We start from the raw sequence: 23658 nt of genomic DNA on the forward strand, positions 1-23658 counted from the left end.
GATAAAAGTTCTGATATTTCTGTAAGAAATAAGGCTTTGCTACATTTTGGTGGGCGATATATGGTAATCATTAGAACAGAGGATTTACTCTCAAATAAGTTAGCTTGGTATTCAAAGGATGAAAAACTTCCAAAAGACAGGTTCTTGAATTTAAAGATGTCAGAGAAAATGTACGCCAAACCTCCACCTCTTTTTCCTTCGCGCACTGATTGAATAAAATGATAGTTTGGTGGGCAGGCGACGCCAAGTGCAACAGCTCCATCTGTGCCCAGCCAAGTCTCTGTTAAAAAGATTATATCTAGCTTCTCTTCACAGATTAGATCATTTACAGAGGAGGGCTTGTTTAAAAGTGACCTGATGTTAAAGAGGGCCAGATTTATTTTTTGACATTCTACTGTACTATAGTCCCTACAGGGTATGTAAGTTAAATTTGCTAGATTAGCAGAGCCACTGCTTGTCCTGGACACTCTATTTGAAATTACAGTAGAAATATTGTGAGCCTGCTTAGTAAAAGCGCCTAGAGGAGCATCGGGTCCAGATACGGTTGTTGCTGGGTATAATATCGGACCCAACTGATATCAGTGGCTGAATGTATTGTTCAGCTGGGAGGCCATGTATTGGCCCAGTATTGTCCCAGCTCGTTGAGGTCGTGGAGCCATGTTCAGCTGGGAGGCCATGTTTTGGCCCAGTATTGTCCCAGCTCGTTGAGGTCGTGGAGCCATGTATTGTCCCAGCTGGGAGGCCAGGTTCTTCTTTCGTTTAGGTCGTGGAGGGATGGGTGGGGGCGAAAGAACCCAGGCCACAGATTTCTGGGGCATGGCAGGGTCAGTTTCGTCCGTTTTCAAAGATGGTGGTTGTGGAGCCGGGCATTTGGCCGGTGGCGGTTGTGGAGCCGGGCGTTTGGCCGGGCGTCTGGCCGGGGTCATTTTAATCCCTGTGTTAATTAATTCATTCATCCCATTCGTGAAATCTAGAAGGGGCATTGGCGATAGGGAGAAAGAGAAAGATTGGGAAGATGGGGCTTGTTCTTCCACGGTTGACTCTCCAGCCCCTTCCTCTTCCTCTGTCGACTCTCCGTTGTCTGTTGACAGTTCACTCTCATGGTTCGAGCCAGCCACGGCTGAGGCAGGGAAACCATAGAACGTTTCTTCGTTACTCTCCTCTTCCTCTGTCGACTCTCTGTTGTCTGTTGACAGTTCACTCTGCTCATGGTTCGGGCCAGCCACGGCTGGGGTAGGGAAACCAGAGAACGTTTCTTTGTTACTCTCCTCTTCAAATATTTCCCTGATCAACCCAATCTCTGCATTGACGTCATCTGCTTCTTCTGTGGAGTCTTCCACATTCTCGTCTTTGGCAGAGAGGGCTTTGGCAGGGACAACGGTGTCTGTTGTTGTTTTGAAATCTCCTCTGTTCGCCAAGGCCGTTCCCCCCTCGGCCGGGGGGGGCACTTCGGTAGCCAAAACACCATCTTTTGCAGCTTCAGCAGGGGCAGCTGTGACTTCAAGGGTAGCAGATAAAGGTTGCTCATCACTATCTGTTGTTTTGGATTCTTGTGTTCTGGCCGAGGCTAGAGCATGGAAAACATTTTGAGTGAATAGTTTCACCCCTTTTTTGTTTAGTTGTTTCGCATCAGCGAAAAGGTGTCTTCTGTCATAGAAAAAGCTGAAATTGTCAATAAAATGCACATTTTTGTTGGTGCATGCAGCTAAAAGCCATTTGCTCAGAGAAAACAGTCTGCTGAAGTTCTCATCTGTGCCTCTCATAGGCGGTAGAGGGCCGCTGATGCATATCTCTATGTCGCTGAGGGAGCTCAGTGTGTCGAATAGAGCCCTGAATCTCTCCCTTAAGATTTCCGACTGGTTTTCTTCTGTGTCACATGTGCCAGTATGTAGAATCAGCGTTTTCACCGTTGGGTGTTCGTTGACAAGATCCAAAATTCTGTCTTTCATGTCAGAGATTGTGTCTTTGGGAAAACAAATAGCTTTTGCCTTCCTGTTTCTTATGCTTTTGACATCTTTTAAAGCGGCATCGCCCACAATCAAAACATCAGGATCAGTCACTGAGGTGCTTCTTACCCTGCTGGGTGGGACGTTCTCTCTGTCAAGAGGGACTTCGGGGGGCTTCTTGCAGCTGTTCTGTTAGCCAGCCCGGGGAAATGCTGCCCCTGTCATCGGAGAGGCATCTTTGGTCCTCGGCCAGTGGCGTGAATCTGTTAATCAGCTGCACACTCGGCGTTTGTGGAGATTTGACTGCATTTGTGTTTTTAGCAGTCTTTTTCCCCTTGGCAGTGGCCCATTTATGAAGGGGTGTCGAAGCAGCGCTGTGCCGGGGTAGTGCCGGCCAGTCATCATCGGTGATAAGAGGGCTTTGGGAGGGAGTCCTGCCCGTTATACGTTCTTTCATCTTCTTTGGCTTTTCGCCAAGGGAATTCCAGGCGAGTGGTTTATCCAGTCTTCGGATTTGTTTGAATTGAAATATTTCCGTTTCCAGTACTGCCATCTTCTGAAGCAGTTTTTGATAGTCCTCTGTGGAAATAACAGGGGGCATCCTGGTGCTAGTTAGCTTTAGCTAAGTGCCACGTAACCAGTCACTGGAAATACAAAGTAAAAAAGAAAATGTATTTTGAAACGGCAGAGCAGTCCCAGACGTTTATAGCGATCCACTTGTAGTTTCCCAAAGTGAAAAAATAAAATAAAAAATCGTTATCAGCAGAAGAAATGTAAGCATAGCAAGCATAAGCAGGAGCAAGCAAGGACACGTCCGCACACGGATGAGAAGGAACACAACCATCAAAACATGCCAATCCTATCTAAACATGCCAATCCTATGTTTTCTGGGCCAAGGAATCAAATGAGTAAATGATGGGTGTAAAATGTCCTGGACCCCCACCCCCTTTCTGGGTGTTATCTATTTTGGGACCTCCCAGAACAGTACGCCAGCCAGTTAATGTCCGATTTTCATAATATCAGAGTTGTTTTGTAGGTTTTAAAACATCCCAAGTTCATTTATTACACTTTTAAAGCAGCCAGAATGACCTGTCTGACTTTTGGTTGGGGTCCTTCCTCACCTTGGACCCCCCAGACAGACCCCTGAGCCTATCTCAGTAATCGCTCTGCTCCTGCTCCAGAACAATGTTAAATTATATCATAATTGAAGCATAAAGGTTGTTGTAGCTGGGCTCTGGAAACAGAAATGAGTAGTAGCAAATAAGAGGGGTCTTCCACAGGGGTTCTGGGACCCCTGGGGGGTTAGGTATCCTTGGTTATGTATTGTACTTTGATGGTTTATTAATATTCTCAGTATTATTTATATATTTTGTGTGTTAGACAGTTATGGTTGACAGGTGTTACTGCAGGGATTGCAATAATTAAGGTATTGCAACTTCTTACTTTGGGCGTGCAGAACAACGTGTCTATTTATTGCACTGCACTCACACTGACAACACAACACGCACACCTCTTTGTATTGTCACCCCAAAACCCTCACCCTATCCAAGAGCCCATGGTCAATTATGCCCAAAGAGATTCACTACAATACAGTAATTTCAGACATGCAGGATCTATTCGTCTTTATCATCGTCATCTTCGATGTCCAACCTAATAGTGTTGACAGTGTCTCCACCATAGCATAGAGTAAAAGGCAGGTTATTTGACTACCTGCACCATCCCTTGCAAACTGCTTTTCAGTCACATTATGAGCTCAAGTACTGCCTTTGGAGCAGGGAGGGCAAGACACCTGACTGGAACATACCCTCCACTCTCTGAATTCCATCTATTTTCTTCAATTGGTGGGCAATTTGACAGGTATGATTTATCCCTCATTGTGACGTAGTTGGCACAGAGGATATGTGGTAACAGTGCAGCACAAGTTGGAGGTAGTATCTCAAGCTCTAAGTTCTTTGACATCTGAGTAATTGCAGGGTTGTTGGACCTTTTGAACTGTAAACACGGCATGCAAAATGCTCCAATGATGTTGATGGATGCTCACCATTAATAAGCTCAGGAGAAAACCTTGCCAAGGTCCTTGAAGCGGTTTATGGCTTGGTCATCATCATCAGGCTTCGAGTAGGCATTGACCCATGTACTTTGGAGATTCCAACAAATGTTCTTCCCCAGTCAGCAACAGGTAGATTGTGTAGGCCAAGGAACCCTTGACATTTGTGACATCCAATAACTTGACCTCACTCGAATATATCTATATTCTTTTTTTTTGTATCTGTTGCAAATTTCAGAGAAGTAACAGCAGGAGGACATCAGTGTCGGGTGACCAAACACATATATCTCACAAAGCACCATAAGCAGTAGAGGCAAGGACTTGAGTAATCAGGGCCTATTCATGTGTGTGCACTTCCTCAAAATCATGTCCCTTGATGAATGTATTGTATTATGATGCCTACTTTGTCATAACTGACAAATTGCCCTGAGCTTCCATCAATCGAAGAAAATAGATGGAATTCAGGTTGCAAGGGACGGTGCAGCTGCTCAAACAATAACCTGCACAGGTTCGATTCCCAACTAGATGTCAAAGAGTCCATGAGCAGGATTTGAGGAGTTATAGGTTTACAATTAGGAAAAGATTCAGGTTAGGATTAGGCATTTCAGAGGTTAGGTTTAGGGTTTAGTGTTGGACTTGATTTATACTTGTTGCATGCCAGTGTCATGCACCGAAAATAGCTAATCAATTATTTTTTGGAGCTGTGTGGAACACAAGCTCCCTATACGTGGCCGTGTGTGTGGGTCTGTCTGTCTGTCTGTCTGTCTGTCTGTCTGTCTGTCTGTCTGTCTGTCTGTCTGTCTCCGTGTCTGTCTGTCTGTAGCCTGCAGTAACCTTTTCTGACCACACATGTTAAGGGAGGGGCGCTGTTGCACACACACACACACACACACACACACACACACACACACACACACACACACACACACACACACACACACACACACAGCTCCACTTCGAACAGAGGTTCGATTTTTACTTGCACCAGCGCCCATTGGATGTATACAACATAGCTCACTGAACTTGTATCACTTCTTCCCTCCTGTAGTGACATATCTTGTCTTTCAATGTGTACTTGCCTTTCAATTATTTTATATTTTTTTTAGTTATTTGACATTTCTATAGTATAACGTCCCATTAGTCGTGCGGTTAGGGTTCTGTCTCTGCAAAGAGTTATACTAACACACACACACGCACGAACGCTCGCGTGCACGCACACACACACACACACACACACACACACACACACACACACACACACACACACACACACACACACACCACTGGCACAAGTTTGCCCATTGTTCATTATACAAAACTCTTCTGAATAATGCATGGTGTTGCTTTGTGGTAACAGTCTGTGTTCATGTCCAAACAGCCCTGTCACTTCCTTCTCAGACCAGGACCATCATTTGGAGTGGCAGGGAATGGTAATTGCCACCCCCTAGTGTTCGCATTTAACATCAAATTCAGTTTTTCTGTGCATGTTATGCCTGTTTTCTCCATTTCTGATTTATTTTTTGGAGCTGTGTGGAACACAAGCTCCCTATACGTGGCGGTGTGTGTCTGTCTGTCTGTCTGTCTGTCTGTCTGTCTGTCTGTCTGTCTGTCTGTCTGTCTGTCTGTCTGTCTGTATGTAGCCTCTGGTGTAGCCTGAGTACCCTGGGTGACCAGAGAGGTGCTGTTGAGTCTAGCCTGCCCTGAGCATCAACTGCAATACACACACACACACACACACACACACACACACACACACACACACACACACACACACACACACACACACACACACACACACACACACACAGCTCCACTTCGAACAGAGGTTCGATTTTTTGCAGATTAATTCAATTTTAAATCTGCGACCGCTGAGTGCATCACATTCCATGCTCGTCCATTTACATGATATGGACAGGACAGCTATCTTGTTTGCAATCATATTCATTAGTTATGCAATTTCAACCTGCCGTTTCTATTTTAGGTATTGGCTCAGAGCCTGTGCCTGATGACCAAAAGCCTAATATCTCCCCCAGCCAAGGGGGAATTCCCCTTTAGGCTAGTGGTTAAGATGTTAGATTTCCAAGTGGGAGGCCAGGATTCAAATCCCGGGCATTATGATTATAGGCAAACATTTGACATTTCTTTTTCTGCAAATGCATTCGGAGATTGTGGAATAGTTGTCTGACTACGTGAGACTAGTCACAGCCTAACCACAAGGTCAGACCAAAGAAAATGCTACATTTAAAGATGACTGAAGAATGCAGTTGTCATTCTAGGAGTAGGCTACTCGAATCCTCTGTGTTCATTTAACTCTGAAAATGCAAATGGAACCAAAACTTCATGTCCAACTTTAGACTCAATGATGAACACTGAGAATTTTATTATGCAAATCTGACATGAGTTAGTCTCCTCATAAATCAATTTTATGTTGCTGACATTTTGTAGAATCTGGACCCTCAACAGTTTAACCACTTGAACTCTAGCACCCCTATCCTGAGCATGTCATAAGGCAGGGTTCCCCAATTTGTTTTCCCCAAGGGCCGAATCATGTCTAGGGTACCAAGCCGAGGGCCACAGCATTGCAGGGTGCGGCGGTGGTGTTCCCGCTACAGCGACAGTTCAGATATCGTCGTTGTGGGTGAAAAACCGTTGTCCAAAACCGTTCGTTTAGATTTTATCATTTAAAAAATTATTTAAACTTGTGAAAACAGCCGATCTACAAGCACTGCTTGTAGATCTGCTGTTTTCACTACTTTTGTGAGACGGCCTTGAATGATGAAGCAGGGCTTTACTTTGCGAAAGAACGGACACATTTGGAGATACGAGGTTTCCACCTGACAAGTGACAACGACGATATACTAGTGTTGTTGCTGCTCATATACCACCATTATTACTGGGGTTGGTGGGGGCCAGACAGTAGCCCCCCGCGGGCCGCCTATTGGGGAACCCTGTCATAAGGTAACCCTGATCGATTGCCCCAAAACACGTTCGTGGGGTGGTTCTAGTATTCTTGTATTTTGTATTTACTGAGGATAAGATTAGAACTGACAAATGAACACATGGTGTCTCTATGACCTCATGCACACCAGCTGACAATATTGTCCGGTTTCTTGGGCGGAAAATCAGACCCTGTGTGCAAAGGCCTTTACTGAGGTTAAATTTTTTTTATTGCAATGCACCACCTTGTGAGTTTGTGGATGTTTTCAGCAAAGAAAAAGGAAGGGGCCATGGATAGACCCCTGGGGGACCCCAGTCAACAAAGTATATAGGGTTTATGTGGTTAATACAAATCTATGAATTACAGCTTCTGTCTTTTAGAGTTTTTGTCTGCCCATGCAGGGGCCATCCAGCATTACACAGTGATGTTACTAGGTTTTCAATGTAATGGGTCCCGGGACCCACAGGTTGTCATTCAAATGGGTCCCAGAAAAGTTTTATGAGTCCTCAATATAAAGTTTACGCATGCAAAATGGCGTCGGACGTCGGTGGAATCAAAACATTGACGTTTCTATCGCCTGTTTAAGACTTTCTACGTGGATTTTATTTGTGTTAACGTATGGTAAAGTAGGATGCTTTCACCCATGAACAATGGTGGTGTCTGTGGAATTTCTTTATTTTTTCCCTTTTACCGCAACGCGGTAAATTATTTTAACATGGACTCCAATGGAGGCGCATCCCCGGGACCCCAGGACCATGACATGAATGAGTTCCTGGGTGACTTGAATGAGTTTTTGATGCGGGATGCGCACGTAATGACATCACTGATTACAGGAGTCCTCGAGCACCAGATTTGGGAACCTGTTCAGACTGATGGGACCAAATAACCACCAGGAGCAGGGGTGTCGCACCAAATCCTGGGCCCTGGGTACAAGGATTCACTGCGGGCCCCCCATGAATGTTCTTCATAGGGGGAGGGGGTTTAACCCATTTAGTCTGGGAATGAATTATTACGTATAATTTTGTGCTTTAACTATTGACAAATAGCAGACATACAAGCTCACAGCGCGGCACCGAGTGCCGCACTGTGAGCTTGTAGATCTGCTATTTTTTGAAAAATCTTGAAAATCTGTGCAAGTCTTTGAATATTTCAAATCCTTCAAAGGTTTTTTGAAAAACCTATGTTTCTATGTCAGTGGTGGTCAAACTTTTTCATGGGGAATGATATGTATTTGGCCACGGACCCCCATCTCCAAATATTTAGTTCCAGGGACCCCCCAGAAGCAAAACAAAATACATATATTCAAAGCACACATTTTCACGACTTTTCAAAAATAGCAGATCTACAAGCTCGCAGTGCGGCACTCGGTGCCGCGCTGTGAGCTTGTAGATCTGCTATTTTTCAATGGCTAAAGTATAAAATAGTTCCAGGCCCCTCCACCACCTTGGGCCCTCGTAACTCAGTCCCACTTTCCCCCCCCCTTGTGACGCCCCTGCCAGTCCAGACTGATGGGAACCACCAGCAGGCAACTGGACCATTTACTATGATACTCTGCTGCCCTCTACTGGAATTACTTAAAATTCAATAAATAAATATATAGGCCTAGGACTAGGTTCTATATCGTTTTTAAATTAAATTAAATGTATTTTATATATCAGTCTATGAGGCTGTTATAAGCCTGATTAGTTTGCATCTGTGTGTGGCACAGAAAATAACCGATATAAAAGATCACAACACGTACGTCCATTCTCTTGAAAAACTTGAATATTTTATTATGGAGATACTATTGTTAATGTGTTATACAGAAAACATATGTATGAAAATATATGTTTTTGAAAATACAATACAATACATCGTTATCATTTTTTCAGTCCCAGTCAAATACAAATGGCATACAAACGGCAAATGTGTTTGTATTTACACATGACACTGAGACATACTTCATAGAAAGTCGACTTCTCGTAATAAACCAATCATATTTCACCTGCTATTTGAATATACCTGCTTGATTGTAGAGAGCTTAAACATTTTATAAACATTTTTCATGGGAATCCTTCACAGACATGTTACATAGAACCCAAGTAATGACATACAATTGTGAGAAAATCAAACAATGAAACGCGCGCGCGCACACGCGCGCACACACACACACACACACACACACACACACACACACACACACACACACACACACACACACACACACACACACACACACACACACACAACCCCAATGCATGTTTGTTAGTGTTGCGGTCTCCAAACAATTTATGAAAATTAAACAATGGCTCAAAATGGAGACTTCAACATAAAGGAAGGACACCAGAAAATAGAAAGTTTTAACGGTTTTTATTTAACCTTTTCCCACAGTATGGCAAGTTTTAACGTGTTTTATTAAACCATTTTAACGCTTTAAACATTTAATCAAAACAGCTCTTAACAAAACAGCTCTTAAAGGCAACTTAAATTCAGGGTACTTTACCAAACCAAAAGGGACCTGGAGATGCCGGCAAAACTCAAAAGAATGGAGGGGGGCGCAGGCCACCCCCTATAGGGACGTAGAAGCTGGCCCCCCTCCCTGCCTAACAAAACCAGAATCACAAAACTAAAGGTAACCGAAAACAAGGCTACCGGCCATCTCCAGGCCAAAGTAAAATAACAACTAAACTAGAAGCAGTGCTCTTCCGAGCACAGGTCTCCACCAGGCCGTGCGTCCTGGTGGTGCTACTGTATAATAGGCCAATGTAAAAAGGGTGGCATATGTTCTTCACCTTAGATCTTTCATGGCAATCGGACGCTGCATGCATGATTTCAAGCATTGTGTTCCAAAAATGTGTTTTGCTAAAGTCTACCTGCTGGTGGCGCTATAACAGGACAATGTTAAAAAGGTAGCATTTGTTCCTTGACCAAGTGGGAATATGCTGCGTTGATGATTTGAGGCATTTTGTTCAAAAACGGAGCAATCCTGCAAACTTTGGAAGCTAATATTAGCCAATCAGGATGGAATATGAAATATCAGACGGATCGGACTTGATCACATGACTATAGAGATACTGTGTACCGATTTGCATGATTTTTGGATAAAATCTCAAGGAGTAATATCCAAAAATGTGTTTTACATAAGTCGGCCCAAAGGTGGCGCTATAAAAGGCTGATGTGAAAAATGCAGGGCAAAGGTTTATCCTTAGCCTCTAGGGAGTGCGCTTACAAAGTTTGAAACTGATCGGTGGAGTTATAGGTAAAACCACAAATCGGGCTGTTATAGCACCACAATGAGGCTGATAAAAAAAAAAAGTGGCATTTCTTCCTCGGCCTAGTGGGAACGCGTGTGCACGATTTCATGATAATTGCACTTTGCGTTTGTGATTTGAGGCATTTTGTTCAAAACGGCTCAATCCCACAAACTTTGGAAGCCAATCTTAGCCAATCAGGATGGAATATGCAAAATCGGACAGATCCGTGTCGATCACATGACTGTCGAGATATTGCCTACCGATTTGTAGGATTTTTGGACAAAATCTGTAAGAGTAGTGCACAGAAATGTGTTTAGCAAACATCGGCCACTAGTTGGCGCTAGAAAAGGCCCATTTGAAAAATTTAGGGCAGAGGTTCTAGATTGGCATCCAGGGAATGTGTGTGTTCACTTTGGCAGCGACCGGGCCAACGGCGACTGAGATTTGGCGCTCACAAACTGCGAGGACGCACGGACGGACGCACGGACGGACGGACGGACGGACGGACGGACGCACGGACGGAGAGGAAAACATACTCTCCCCCATGCCTTCGGCTGGTGGAGACAATTAAAGTTACTGAAACAAAACTAAGAGAGCATCACTGTGGGAGCTGTTGCTGGGTCTGTGTCTGGGGAGAGACTGAGCTGGCTGGCTTTTATAGCAGAGATGTTGTTCAGTGGACCACAAGATGGCAGCACATGTACAGAAGCATGAACGTTGTCAAATACATTCTAGATAGAACCTCAGCTAGGTAAATATTCTTACACTTCATCCTTAGCTTTGGAAATCCAGGCTTTTACTTCATCCTTGACTCTTTAATTATTAGTGTGATTGCCCCCAGGACTGTCATTTTGTAATTTTAGGGGCAAGGCCACTTGGCCTTTAGTGTTGTCCATTTTTTGAGGGCACAAAGGCCAAATGCCAGGGCAGGAAGGCAATCGTGGTTAGGGATGATAAATGACTTTATTCCTCCAAGTAAACTTTTTTTCTTTTTCTTTTTTGCAGAGGAATTCCTCCTCACACAGTATATGTCCATATATGGGCATTTCAAGATTTGGGCTTAATATTGATGACATCAGGGATTTCCATATATGGGCATGAAAGGGACATGGACTGACACATCTCCATTATAATATGGCCATTAAAATATTCGTGAATTAATTTTCCCCACTGACTTGAAAGGGGACCACGGCAACCACACTTGCAATTTAGAATTGCATCTTTCTAGTTAGATATATGTCTTTATTGTGACCATAGGTCGCTACTTAGTGTCGGGGGCCTTGTCAGAGTACCTGTTGTAGCCTACCTGTCTGTCTACCTGTGTCCCTTTTATGGCACCGTATATAGAGATCCCTTACAAGAAATCCTGTGAAATAAAATGTTGTCAACCAATCATCAAGGACGATAATACACAAAAGAAAAAGAAGATTAGCATTTTATGCCCATACCCTGTATATTGGCATGCCCATGTATGAGCATAGGCCTACTGATTGACCATATATGGACATATCAGTCGGATCGTCGGTTCTGGACAACGGCATTCCCTCAAACCCTGCCGACGCACCAAGTTTGAAGTTACTCTGTCCCATATATGCACACGACCATATATGGGCACAGCGCTCAGATCTGTAGCTCTAGATATCCGGATCTCCATATACTGTATGCCTAATTGCCTATACACTGGTATGGTATGGTTATGACTGAGTCAAAGTGACTTGGCCGTGGTCCTGCCTTTGGGCAGGAGTCAGGACCACGTATCAAGTTATTGAGTTGAGTTGTTTTGTTAAATGTTTTGTGTGTGTATTGTATATGGTGTAATGGTGTATGGTGATGTGGTTGTGTCTTGTTTGTTTAAAAATATAATAAAGAAAGTGTTCAAAAAAGAGAGAGAATGGTGTGGAGTCCCCCAAAGTGGTTCGGTGGAGACCCTATCTACTCAATAGCCAATCCAATGAGTGTGAATCATTAGAGCTGCTCATTGTTTTCGTCTGTTAAATCCTCACTGTGGTCATTTTAAGCTTTGAAGCTACTGAGTCAGTACTGACAGACTGTATGGCTTTTTCACAAGTTAACGTGAATCTATATGTATTTAGTGGTGGTGATGTTAGCATATACAAATAGACTACCTTTGTCCTTTTATTCCTCTATCATGAAGTCTTATTTCTCTGTTATCTCAGTTACCACACAGACAGACACAACAGCCGCTGGAATATTGCATCATCACACAGAAAAGATGATATAAGAAAATATAAGAATAGAGGAGAGGAGAGGTATAATTGCGACCCAAGAGATACCAGTCTCTGCAAGCAAGCAAGGGGGGCACGCGTGTGTGTGTGTGTGTGTGTGTGTGTGTGTGTGTGTGTGTGTGTGTGTGTGTGTGTGTGTGTGTGTGTGTGTGTGTGTGTGTTGCTGCTGCTGCTGCTGCAATCACCTGCAATTCTTTCGCCGCCACATCGTTCCTGTGTTGCCTAGAGATGGGGTCACCTAGGCCACCACAAAGCTAAAGGTACACTGATATAGGAGAGAGATGGAGAGATGGGAGGTGGGCAGGGATAGATAGATGGATAGAAAGATAGATGATGTAGTCATATATAGATATACAGATCGATAGAGGGGGTGAGAAACAAAGGAAAGCAAAAGGGAAGAGGAAAGAAAGAGAGAAGAAAGAGACAAAAACAGATGGAGAGCAAAAAGACCTAGGCTACTGTGAAAACATTACATATCTCATTAAATACCTTAGAATCGATTAGTAATACTTATTATCATCTAAACTAATCTCGTTCACATTTAAATGAATTGAACTGGACAAAAGAGGCAGGCAGAAAGAGATACATTTTATTTTTTTCTAACAACCAAAGTAAGACATTTCCAATTCAGATTTGCTTTCTATATAGTTGTTCTGCTATCACACCACATTTTTGTTTTGCCTTGGTTGTCGAGACATCTGTCAAATGCTTTTTTTAGAAATTAAAAGACTGGTTTAAATTCAATAAATGTATTGTTTTGTATATTTTGAAAATATAAAATATATTCAAATACCGGTACATATTTGAACTATGTAGCCTACTTGTCATTTATTCCGACACATTTTATTAAAAGGTATGCCTGCCTATTTGTGTTTTCTATACATCTGCCTATATTTACCAATAATAAGTCACTGTCACCCCATCTTTCTCGGTGTTACACCGATATTGGTAACCCAGCGAAATATGTGATATTCTAGATGTCGCTGTTCCCTTTCTTACTTAATCATGTCTTCCCTTTTGTTTAGCTCAACGAGACAATGTGAATAAATGCAGCAATAAATACATTTTCATGGGAAAGCAGTGATAAGAGATGTCACTTTGTTTAGCACGTCTATAGCTGTCAACGTCTTCAAATATCCTCTACTCAAGACTGGTCAGAGATTAACATGATTTGCAAAAGCAATTAACAACCTCACAGCAAACAAAACAGCAAATTGCTTGCTTTAACTCGAGCTATATGATATGGCACCAACGTGTAACACACTTGAGTTGAGTGTGTAAGATATGACACTCATTGCTCACCTTTGCGCCATACCCTCGCGTGTGTGACTGTCGTGCGTGTATCAGTGAGATGGTGGCGTCGCTAATTGATTTCGTCCTCTGGGGGCGTCGTTTCATCATACTAGTGTGTTTTTAACCCCTCTCTTACACCAGCCTTGCAGCAGTTGGAGTTCACAGCCCCTAGGGAACTACTATCACTGAGAGAGAGAGGGAGAGAGAAAGAGAGAGAGAGAGAGAGAGAGAGAGAGAGAGAGAGAGGGGGGGGGGGGGGGGGGGGGGGGGTGAGGAAGAGAGAGCTGCTAGATGAGGGAGGGAAAGATACAGAGCAAGGAGGGAGGATGCTCGGATAAACCTCAAAAGGGAGTGACAGGGTGCATTAAAGAGACCCAGGGAGGTGTCCTCAATACCTTACACCGATACCACACCTACATTTGACAAACCGTCAGCAGGCAGCAAACTATTTCTTGTAGGCCTACAATTTGTTGGTTATGTAGGCCTATAATGGGTGGTAGTGGAAAGATATCACCAAAAAAGAAAAGAAAGACAAAGTAAAAACATTGACAATTGCCAGGAGTCAATTGTGATCAACTAATAGGTCTACATCACTACACTTGATGATTGAATTAGGCTACAATAGTGAATGACTACAGTAGGCCTATACTTTAGACTAGTGATTAATGCCAGTAGTATCAAAACATTTTGACTGATTATTCATCATCTATTTTTTCCTCTGAAAATGAGTGTGCCTATAGCAGAAAACAAGCCAAATTCTGCTAATGTAGGCTACTGCTGAATCACTGGCTATTAAATTATCCTTTTTTTAAAGAAAAATCTCTGACGATGTTACACCAGCCAAGTTTGATGGACAGCATTGTCCTAGCAACTGATGCAAACTTAAGAAAAAACAAAGGAAAAAGAACAGTTCAAACTTAAGAAAAAGAACAGTTTGATAAACTTGAGAATGAGAAAAACGAGTGTTGATCTAATGACCAAGTATTTGGATAGAAATCACTTACTGGAAGCCTAATCTGTCTGTGATTCACTTTGTGATGTTGGGTTGGGTTACCCATGTAGGCTACCACACCCATGTACACCTTTAACAAACAAAAATCTATATTTTATTCATCTACCGTAAATAAACACTTCTACTCCAGCGCCTTTATATCTTTATATTGTTGCTTGTCTTGTATTTCGAGTTCATAGTTGTAAATATTTATTTCTGAGTCTATACTGTTGTTATTCAATGTAGACCCTCACCAAGACAAATGTATCCTTGTATGTACAAAGATAATTGTCAATTAAAATACTTCTGATTGATATGCTGACATCATGTGAACCATAACTCAAATGTTGGAACAGTACCAGAAACATGTAGGTTAGATATATTACATACAGCGATTAGATTGGTTGGTTATGAAACCATGTCCACTCCCTGAAGAGGTATTGTCATGTTGTCCTCGAGACAGTTAGTTAACTGCTAACTGCGACCTCAGTGCACCTGTTTAGCAGCTAATGGTAGAAGACTGTGTTATACTTGGCAGCTCCCAGTCCCCAGTGTGAACATGTGCAGCTAATGTAAAGTAGGGCACAGTTATAAGCGCATGCAGGTTCCACAAAACTCTTTTCTGAGTAACAGCAGCTTTAGAAGAAATACATTTTATTCTATCTGACTCCCTGGGATCAAGTTGGCTGTAAAGTATTTGTCCCTATTCCAAGTAAGAGAAGCACGATAATTCTCCATTTCGATCCATCAAGCCCCCACTCACGTGAATATCGAAATCCGCAATCACAGTGACAGACTATGAATGGTAATGGTGTGATACAAAACTTTATTTTTGATAGCAGCACCAAATAACAAATGTAATTTGCTACAGATCGTCTTACAGGTAGATTCAGCTACATGACAGAGCTATGAGAGGCTGGATGTCTACATAGTACGAGATGTCTCTCAATAATGACAGAATATGTCTTATTCACAGTGCAGAAAGACAATCTAAAAATCAACGATGAAAGTGAATTAATAGAAAACTATGATTTGAATAGTTTTCAACATAAATATTGTAATATTCCTCAGTGCAAACAGACAGTAATATAGAAATTAAGACCAAAAAGGAATGTATGGCTATGCCATGGAAAGAATTTTAAAAAGGTTTTGCTCAGAGCATTATGTACCATAAATGTTTGAATTGTTGCAGGAAAAAAACATTTAACACTCTTTTTCAATTCCCAGCCTGTCATATAAAATGTTTAGCTCTGTCACCATCTACCCACAGAAGCCTTCTCGTAGTATAAATGTTAGTTTGTTTGAGGTACAAGTAAGATTGGGGTTGGAGCGCTTGTTTTAGTTCACCTTATGGGCAGTCCCTGGAAGAAGCCCATGTCTCAGTGGTAGAGCATTTGACTGCATTGGTCCCACGTCTCATTGTTCCTCCATTGTTCCCATTAGTCCCACGCTGGTGAATGCAAACCTGGTGAATGCTACTATGCCTAAACCTAACCCTAACCCCAGTAAAACTATGCCTAAACCTAACACTAACCTCAGTCAAATTATTCCTAGTTCCCCGAGGGAGGCACCGCTTGCTCCACCTTGTGCCCAAAAACGAGCGCTCCTGGTCTCATCTTTACTGAATCTCAAAATAAACTGTGACATAAACACCCAGTGGTGTGTATACTACTAGAAGGCTTCTCTTTTGTTCACACATAGAAAATATATACAATTCAAATAAAAAAACATCAATATGAAAAACAAACAGCAATAAATTACATTACTGGGTCAGTATATAAGGCAAAAACAACATTCCATACAATGAGGTTAATAGAATTACAAAAGTGTCGACATCAGTGCATCAGTGCTATTACAAAGACAAACAGCAGAAACTATGGGTTTTTCTTTTTGCCTTAAAATGTAATGATTCTTAATTTCCTTTTTTTACTTTTACAATGTATACAGTTACTGCTGTTTGGCTTGGAAGCGCATATACGCTTCAGACAATATTAACCATAGCGTTGAGGTACAAAGTTGTTTACTTGACAACCAAACGATAAACCATTCAGACTATAAAAAGAATGTCCCTGTTGCACTGCAACCATTTGAAAGTTCTCATAAAAAAAACTTAAATAAATAGTTTTGATGTTTGTGTGTATCAAGGGAAGGAAGGCAGAGTTTATTCATGTTGTGGTGTTGTCCAGGTAAGACCGCATCCTCTCCCTGTGTGATTGGCTGAAGCAGTAACCAATGGCCTGCTCCGTCTCCTCGATTCTCCTGCGAAAGCGGTCACGATCACGAGCCATTTCCTCCCAGTGTCCTTTGCGAGACGCCTGTCGGGCGAATGGCCAGGTTCGCATCACGTGCACTTCGACAACGTTAGAGAAACGCACCTGAAATACAGAGAGGACAAGTCAGTACAGAAGTTAGAATGTGATCCAGAATCTGAGGGCAGGGTTGCCAACACCATCTATTCAACGCTGATGCATAGACAGACTAAACTGGGCCCCAAAGTTAGGGCTGTCACAATTATGACATAATCGTCTAATCGTGATTATTTGACATTATCGCAATTATTTTGTCATAATCGTCATAATCGTGAATGTTGAAAAATTTCCAAAATAGTGGAAATAGCAGATCTACAAGCTCACAACGCGTCGCATCGCGACGCGTTGTGAGCTTGTAGATCGGCTATTTCCACTATCAAAGTATTTTTTTTAAGTAGTAAGTTGTCAAATATGTCAGTAATTTCTTTGTAGATTTAGGTTATGTGTCATATGGGTGCATCTCTCCACTCCGACATGTCTCCTTTCCGACATGTCTCCATTCCGACACTAACCCTATCTCTACCCCTACCCTAAACCTTAGGCCCATGGGGAGAGTCGCCACTCCGACAATAAGAAGTCCATTTCGGAGTGGCGACATGTCGGAATGGAGAGAGCCTCCCGTGTCATATCTACCATGTACAACTTCAAAGCCTAAAAGCCAAACAGAAATGTAATTATCAACGACAAAAACACAATTAAATCGTTAATCGCCAATTATTTGAGTGACAATTAATCGTCATGTAAAATGTCATATCGTGACAGCCCTACCCAAAGTACACTAATTGTATTAAATTGATAATATTTGGCAGAAGATCACCCTCCCTAAAAACTACCAAAGCCGTGAGAAAAAATACCTTTCTCCCCTTATAAATTAAGCTATTATGTGTCAGCAAAGAGTCAAGAAACCCTCTTGCAGTATGATGAAACTACTGTAGGTTGTTAAGCCAAAGGTTAGGCACAGAGTGCAATATGCTGCAACAGCCACCCATGTCCTCCTAGAACTCAACTCTCTGCTGACTCTCCATTGTCATATGACCCAGCTTAGTCATGGCGACCGCCGTCGCCATGACTAAGCTGTTGCTACCCGACACGCTAAACAAGGGTTTGGCAGTACAGTGTGTACAACATGTACATGCCTTCTAAGGCGAGAGATATCCCTGACCTCACCCATCAGTTACAGTAACTTATTATCATTAGGTCTGTTTCTCTGAAAAGCTAGGGTTGGGATGTCTGAGATGATGTACAGCAATTATGACTGTGATGATGATTATTATGATCTTTATTATTATTATAATTGTTATGGCTGTGATCCTGCATCTTGCAAAACTAGCTAGGCTCAGGTGTATATAAGAATACAATTTTACACCTGCTTTATGCCAATTGAATAAGCCCTAAGTTTCATTTAGTGTTGAATGTTTGTGTGTGTAATGACCTTTTTCTGAGTTGTCCTGGCCTTGCCGTCCTGTCTCTCCCCTGCTTGTCCAGGTCTTCTCCAGGGCACCAGAGTGGTGTGTCTGCGTTGGTGGGGCTTCTTCTTCTGTCTCTCTAGCAGGACAGGCTTGGTGGCTGTTAGTTTTGTGGGTCTCACCCGCTCTTCTTTACACTGCTTATCTAGTGATGATGCGCTTTGTGTGGGATGTTTATCTGGGTGTCCTCCATGGTAGACTTCAGGCGAGAGTACGGTGGCAGGTGATGTGTGGAGGCAGGCCTGGAAGTTTAAGGGGTGATAAGGGTCACTGTTTTGGCTGAGAGAACGCCACAGTTGCTCCTCTTCATCTTCTGACGACGAAGGAGCCAAGCTGCTCCTTTTCTCCTCTGTAACAGCTGACTCAGAGGAAGGTATAGAGGGGACTGAGGTGAGTTGGGTTCTCTTGGGGGGAGAGAGTGGTAGCTCTTTAACAGTTTGGGGGTCTGTGTTGGTGACTTTGCAGGCAGTGAAGCACATGGGGTTGTAAGGGTCCGCAGGGCTGCTGAAAAACTCCCAGAGGCTCTCACTCTCCTCGCGGTCCTGTTCGGCGCACTGGGACCCATCAGAGCTGCCCCAGCTGCTTTCACTGTCTGATCGACTGAACCAGAACTTCAGGCCATGGGGAGCCTGCACCTCATCACTGGGCAAGACACCTTCTGGGTCACTGCTGCTGTCCCTTGTTTCCTTCATAGTTTTACCCATGTTGGCTGTGTTTGTGGAGGTGCAGGCAGAGAAAAATAAGGGGTTGTATGGATCACTGGATCTGGACAGGGACTCCCAAAGCGCACTATCAAACTCGACCAAGGTTTGGTCCTCCTCGCTGCTCCAATGTGTACTCTTTTCCTCTTCCGAGGTGTCCTGTTTGAACGGAGATTGTGTTCTGTCCTCTACGGAAGTGCCTTCACAACCCGAGACGAAGAAGTTCCAATCGCCCGGGAAGCCCATCTTCCAGCTGGGGTGGTTTCCGATGAAAATACCGTCTTCTTTACCTGTGGTTCTTGACACAAGTTCGTCCACCAGCCCGCAGCAGAGATCGTCGGCACGTAAACTGGACAGCAGTGCCTCAGCCGTGGAACCACTAGAGAACGGGTCGCCAACCTCGGCGCAGAAATTGGAGAGGGGATTAGAACCGCCGACCATAACTCCACTCTCACCGTCAAACAGAGAGGAGAAAAGGAAAGACTCTGTCGGGTTCGTCGCCGTACTCATGTGCTGGACGTGTTGGCCGGTCTCGTCCGTGATTCTCAGATGGACCTCGAACCTGAACATCTGGAAAACTAAATAAAGAAAAAAAAAAGCCAAAAAAAAAAAAGCAAGGTGTTAGAATTGATGTCATAAAAGTAGTTAAAGAATACTTGTTATACTTATAAGTAAATCAGTTGATGATAAGAGGCATCATATGAGTGCATATAAAGTAGTATAGAGTTCAGTGGACCTTCCTAATAGACATTTTCATGAACAGGGAAGCTGCATATAACTTTGAGGGAAATAAGAAAATGCTAATATTTGCATTTTCTTATTTCCCTCAAAGTCACTCAATCACATATTAAATATGTGATTGAGTGATGTCATTCAATGTCACTCAATATTAGGAATGTTCTGACTTCTCCCATTTGCTACCTGCATTCAGTGGTCTTGTCATCCATCCCTTCCCTTACAGGGATACTTCACCCCCAAAATGACTTTTCCTTCTATCGATTACTCATCCCATGGAGACTTGAATTCATGGATAGTATTTTGTTTCTATCTCATTCCTAAGCCAATAATGTGAGGAGATTCTTAAAGGAGTAGTTCACCCCCAAAATGACTTTTTTTCCATTGATTACTCATGCCATGGAGAGTAGAGTTCAATAATATTTTTTGTTTTTTGTCACATTCCTAATACAAAAATGTGATTCGAGTAAATTTAGCCCCATTGATTCCGGATGGGGACCCGTTTCGAAACGGGTCCCCATCCGGAACAAATGGGGGTAAATTTATTGTTATCACATTTTTGTCTTAGGAATGTGACAAAAACCTAAAAATATTATTGAACTCTCCATGGCGTGACTAATCAATAGAAAAAAAGTCATTTTGGGGGTGAACTACTCCTTTAATGTGTTTCCATATGGAACAAAGCAGGCTCTTTGTGTCTCCATAGGGAAGATTATTGGCTTAGGAATGTGACAAAAAAAAAAAAAACATGAAAATATCCATGAATTCAAGTCTTCAGGGGGGTGAATAATCAATAGATAGTTTTGGGGTGAACTATTAACTGTGTACACATAGTTCACACAACCCCCCATTCGATTTGTTACAGAATTCTCCAGCTGTATATATAACTGTAGGTAGGGAAAACAGTGGAGAGAGTGAAACCTATGATCTGAATTGAATCTTAGAAGTATATCATATAGGGCTATTTGGCATTCATTAATACAGTTTCTCACTTTGATGGGGGAATGGGCTGCAATCCCCCCATAGACCACTGGGGGTTCCCACATTGAGAATGGGTGTATGACAGGACTGGGACTTTTGACTTGTACCTAACCATATCAATCAGTCGGTCGTCAACTGATAGTGTCACAAATTAGCCCCTGATATACATGACTGTCATATCATTATCATATGACCGTCTTGTGATTATGATTCAAGGCTAATCACACATATATGCCACCAAGGCGAGTGTCACTGTCAACAACACTGTCTCTGAATGTCACTTGTTGCACAATAAAAGTAAACAGCCTGTAGCTAAATTTAACATGTTAACAAAGCTTGGTAACGCAAACAAATACGTGTGTGTGTGTGTGTGTGTGTGTGTGTGTGTGTGTGTGTGTGTGTGTGTGTGTGTGTGTGTGTGTGTGTGTGTGTGTGTGTGTGTTGCTTGGCAATGGCAACTTACAGTCCAGTCCAGTTTCGTGACTGTTTTGGCGCAGCTAAAATAAAATGCTTAGGTAAACATATATGTTGTCTCTGTATCATACTCATAGCCTTCTGTTGTATTGAGAAGCTGTATTAGCCCTGAAGGCTGAAATATGACGGTCGCTGATAACATGACGTACGTTAGGGTGACCATATTCTGAATCCCCAAAAAGAGGACACTCTACCCGGCATACCACACGCACGCACGCACGCACGCTCGCACGCACGCACGCACGCACACATATATATTAGCCCAAAATAATCATATTTAAACAAGAGACCCCTCCACCCATACGAGCACAAACACTACAGTTGAGGCATTACATTTTGTATAATTCTATTCTATTGAGAAAATAGCAGATCTACATGCTTGGTAGATCGGCTATTTTCACAATTTCTGCCTCTAATATTTGTTTAATTTGCCATTTTAGAGGTACTCATACTGTTGAGTGAGAAAACAATGTTGCACATCAAGTTAATCATCTGGGGACCCCTCAAAATAATTTGGAGACCCCCCCTGGGTCCCGACCCACAGGTTGAGAACCACTGCCCTATACCACTAATATTATTAGTTATGTATTTATTTTTGAGGGGGTTCCAAATTGACCCTTTACAGATCCACTGATTTAAAGTGCTCTTGACTCCTGTATGAACGTTCAGCTTTGTATTACAAAGAAACTAAATAAAATATACGGTGGTTTCTTCAAACCACCGTATCTTCAGCTTTACAAGGTTGTAGCCTACAACAAAAACATATTCTGTCAATTTAGTTAGCAGAAGAGCTCTCACCTCGCACAGACTGTCTAGTACTTTGCAGTGTCTAAATACCTTTAGTTGTGATGGAATGGACACAGAAGTGCCAGCTTTTAATGCAGACTGCAGAGTGAACGCTCTGCTTCTCATTTGGTCACCAAGACGAAAACACTGGCACTTGTCGTGCATTTCATCAGTGTAAACCAGCATTAATTGCGTTTGCAGTGCTATCGTTCGTTCGGCTGAATCGGCTCTGCGCAGCGCAAGCTGCCGAGCTCTGCTCTGAGTCTGGTCTGAACAGCGACGCATCTGAACGAGGGAGGGAGGGAGGGATCGCAGCGGAGACAGCAGAGTAGTATGAATAATACACGTTCCGGGGTTAAGGGGTGGAAATCCGTCTTTCACGCTGTGTTTACAAACGAACCACTGAACGTGCATTGTAAATGCCCATGATTTAACGCTGATATGCGCGAAACCCCGGACATTTGAAGGAATCTATAAAACCCCCCCGGACAGGCCGGACAGCCCCCTAAAAGAGGACATGTCCGGGCAAAAGAGGACGTATGGTCACCCTAACGTACGTGTTATCTGCGGCCGTCATGTTTCAGGGCTACTGGTGTATATAGCGTTTGTAAAAAATAAAATAAAAAGTTGTATAAAAGCAATATCACAGAGGTCGTGCTGGTTACTGTATCAGACAGACCGACTGGGGAGCAATCTTCGGCCGAATCACAGCCGTGCTGCGCTGATAAGTAAGCACTCCCCTCTAGTGTCATTTTGCATTTCCTTGTATTTTGTATTGTGTTCCCTCGAAATTACGTTTTCAAATAAATGTAGTGGAGTAAAAGTACAATATTTGGATCTGAATTTAGTGGACTAAAACATTATGTTGGAAATACACAAATACCTCAAAATTGTACCTAAGTAAATGTAGTTACAATTAATGTACTTATGTTACTTCCCCTTGTTATAAAACATAAGTTTGACACTTGTCAATCACCCTAGCATAAAGAAAACGACCAAAATCGTCTCAAGTTCAAAGATAAATACCTGACATGAAGCTGTAGTAGATGACCTGGACCAACAGGCACAGTTGTTCCCACAGCCCTATGAGGATCTGTTTGGTCCACGGCAAGAGCGCCATCCCTCCGTTACCGAACCTCTCCATCGCGGTCCGGTCGGAACCCTTGGACTGAGTAAGAGTCGTTGCCATTTTTGTTTTTTTTGTGTCTTCCTATGGCGATATAAAATCGACAAAACTGCTCCTCACGTATTCTGGTATTCCTCGTCAAAAACAAACAGATTTCGTCTCTGCGTCAGTGCCAGGTTTACGATTAAGTGCGGTCGCTTCATTTTTCTCAGCTAGTTGGTGTTCTTGTTTGTTACAGATCGCTCGTCAAAGGTTTTGCTGTATGTTCTCCATATTTTCTATCGATGTGTTGTCTTGGCTGTGTTTAGGAGTAATGTCAACGGATTGCAACACCATCCTAAAATAAAGAAGGCTTCGACATCAGGAAGCACTCTGATTGGCTGAGA

At 42.8% G+C, this 23658-nt stretch overlaps 1 protein-coding gene across 1 annotated transcript; it reads right to left on the bottom strand.

Moving 5' to 3' along the window:
- Positions 1-15582: 15582 nt before the first annotated feature.
- On the bottom strand, positions 15583-23561 carry LOC308294098 (uncharacterized protein). Its single transcript, XM_080736821.1, has 3 exons — positions 23173-23561; positions 18436-19748; positions 15583-17069 (listed from the first exon to the last, which is right to left on the bottom strand). Exons 1-3 carry the CDS (start codon positions 23333-23335, stop codon positions 16860-16862), a joined length of 1686 nt encoding a protein of 561 aa, XP_080592947.1. The 5' UTR covers positions 23336-23561; the 3' UTR covers positions 15583-16859.
- Positions 23562-23658: the final 97 nt, after the last annotated feature.

Source organism: Nannobrachium achirus (genome assembly GCF_963921795.1).
Source record: "Nannobrachium achirus genome assembly, chromosome: 11".
NCBI lineage: Eukaryota > Metazoa > Chordata > Actinopteri > Myctophiformes > Myctophidae > Nannobrachium > Nannobrachium achirus.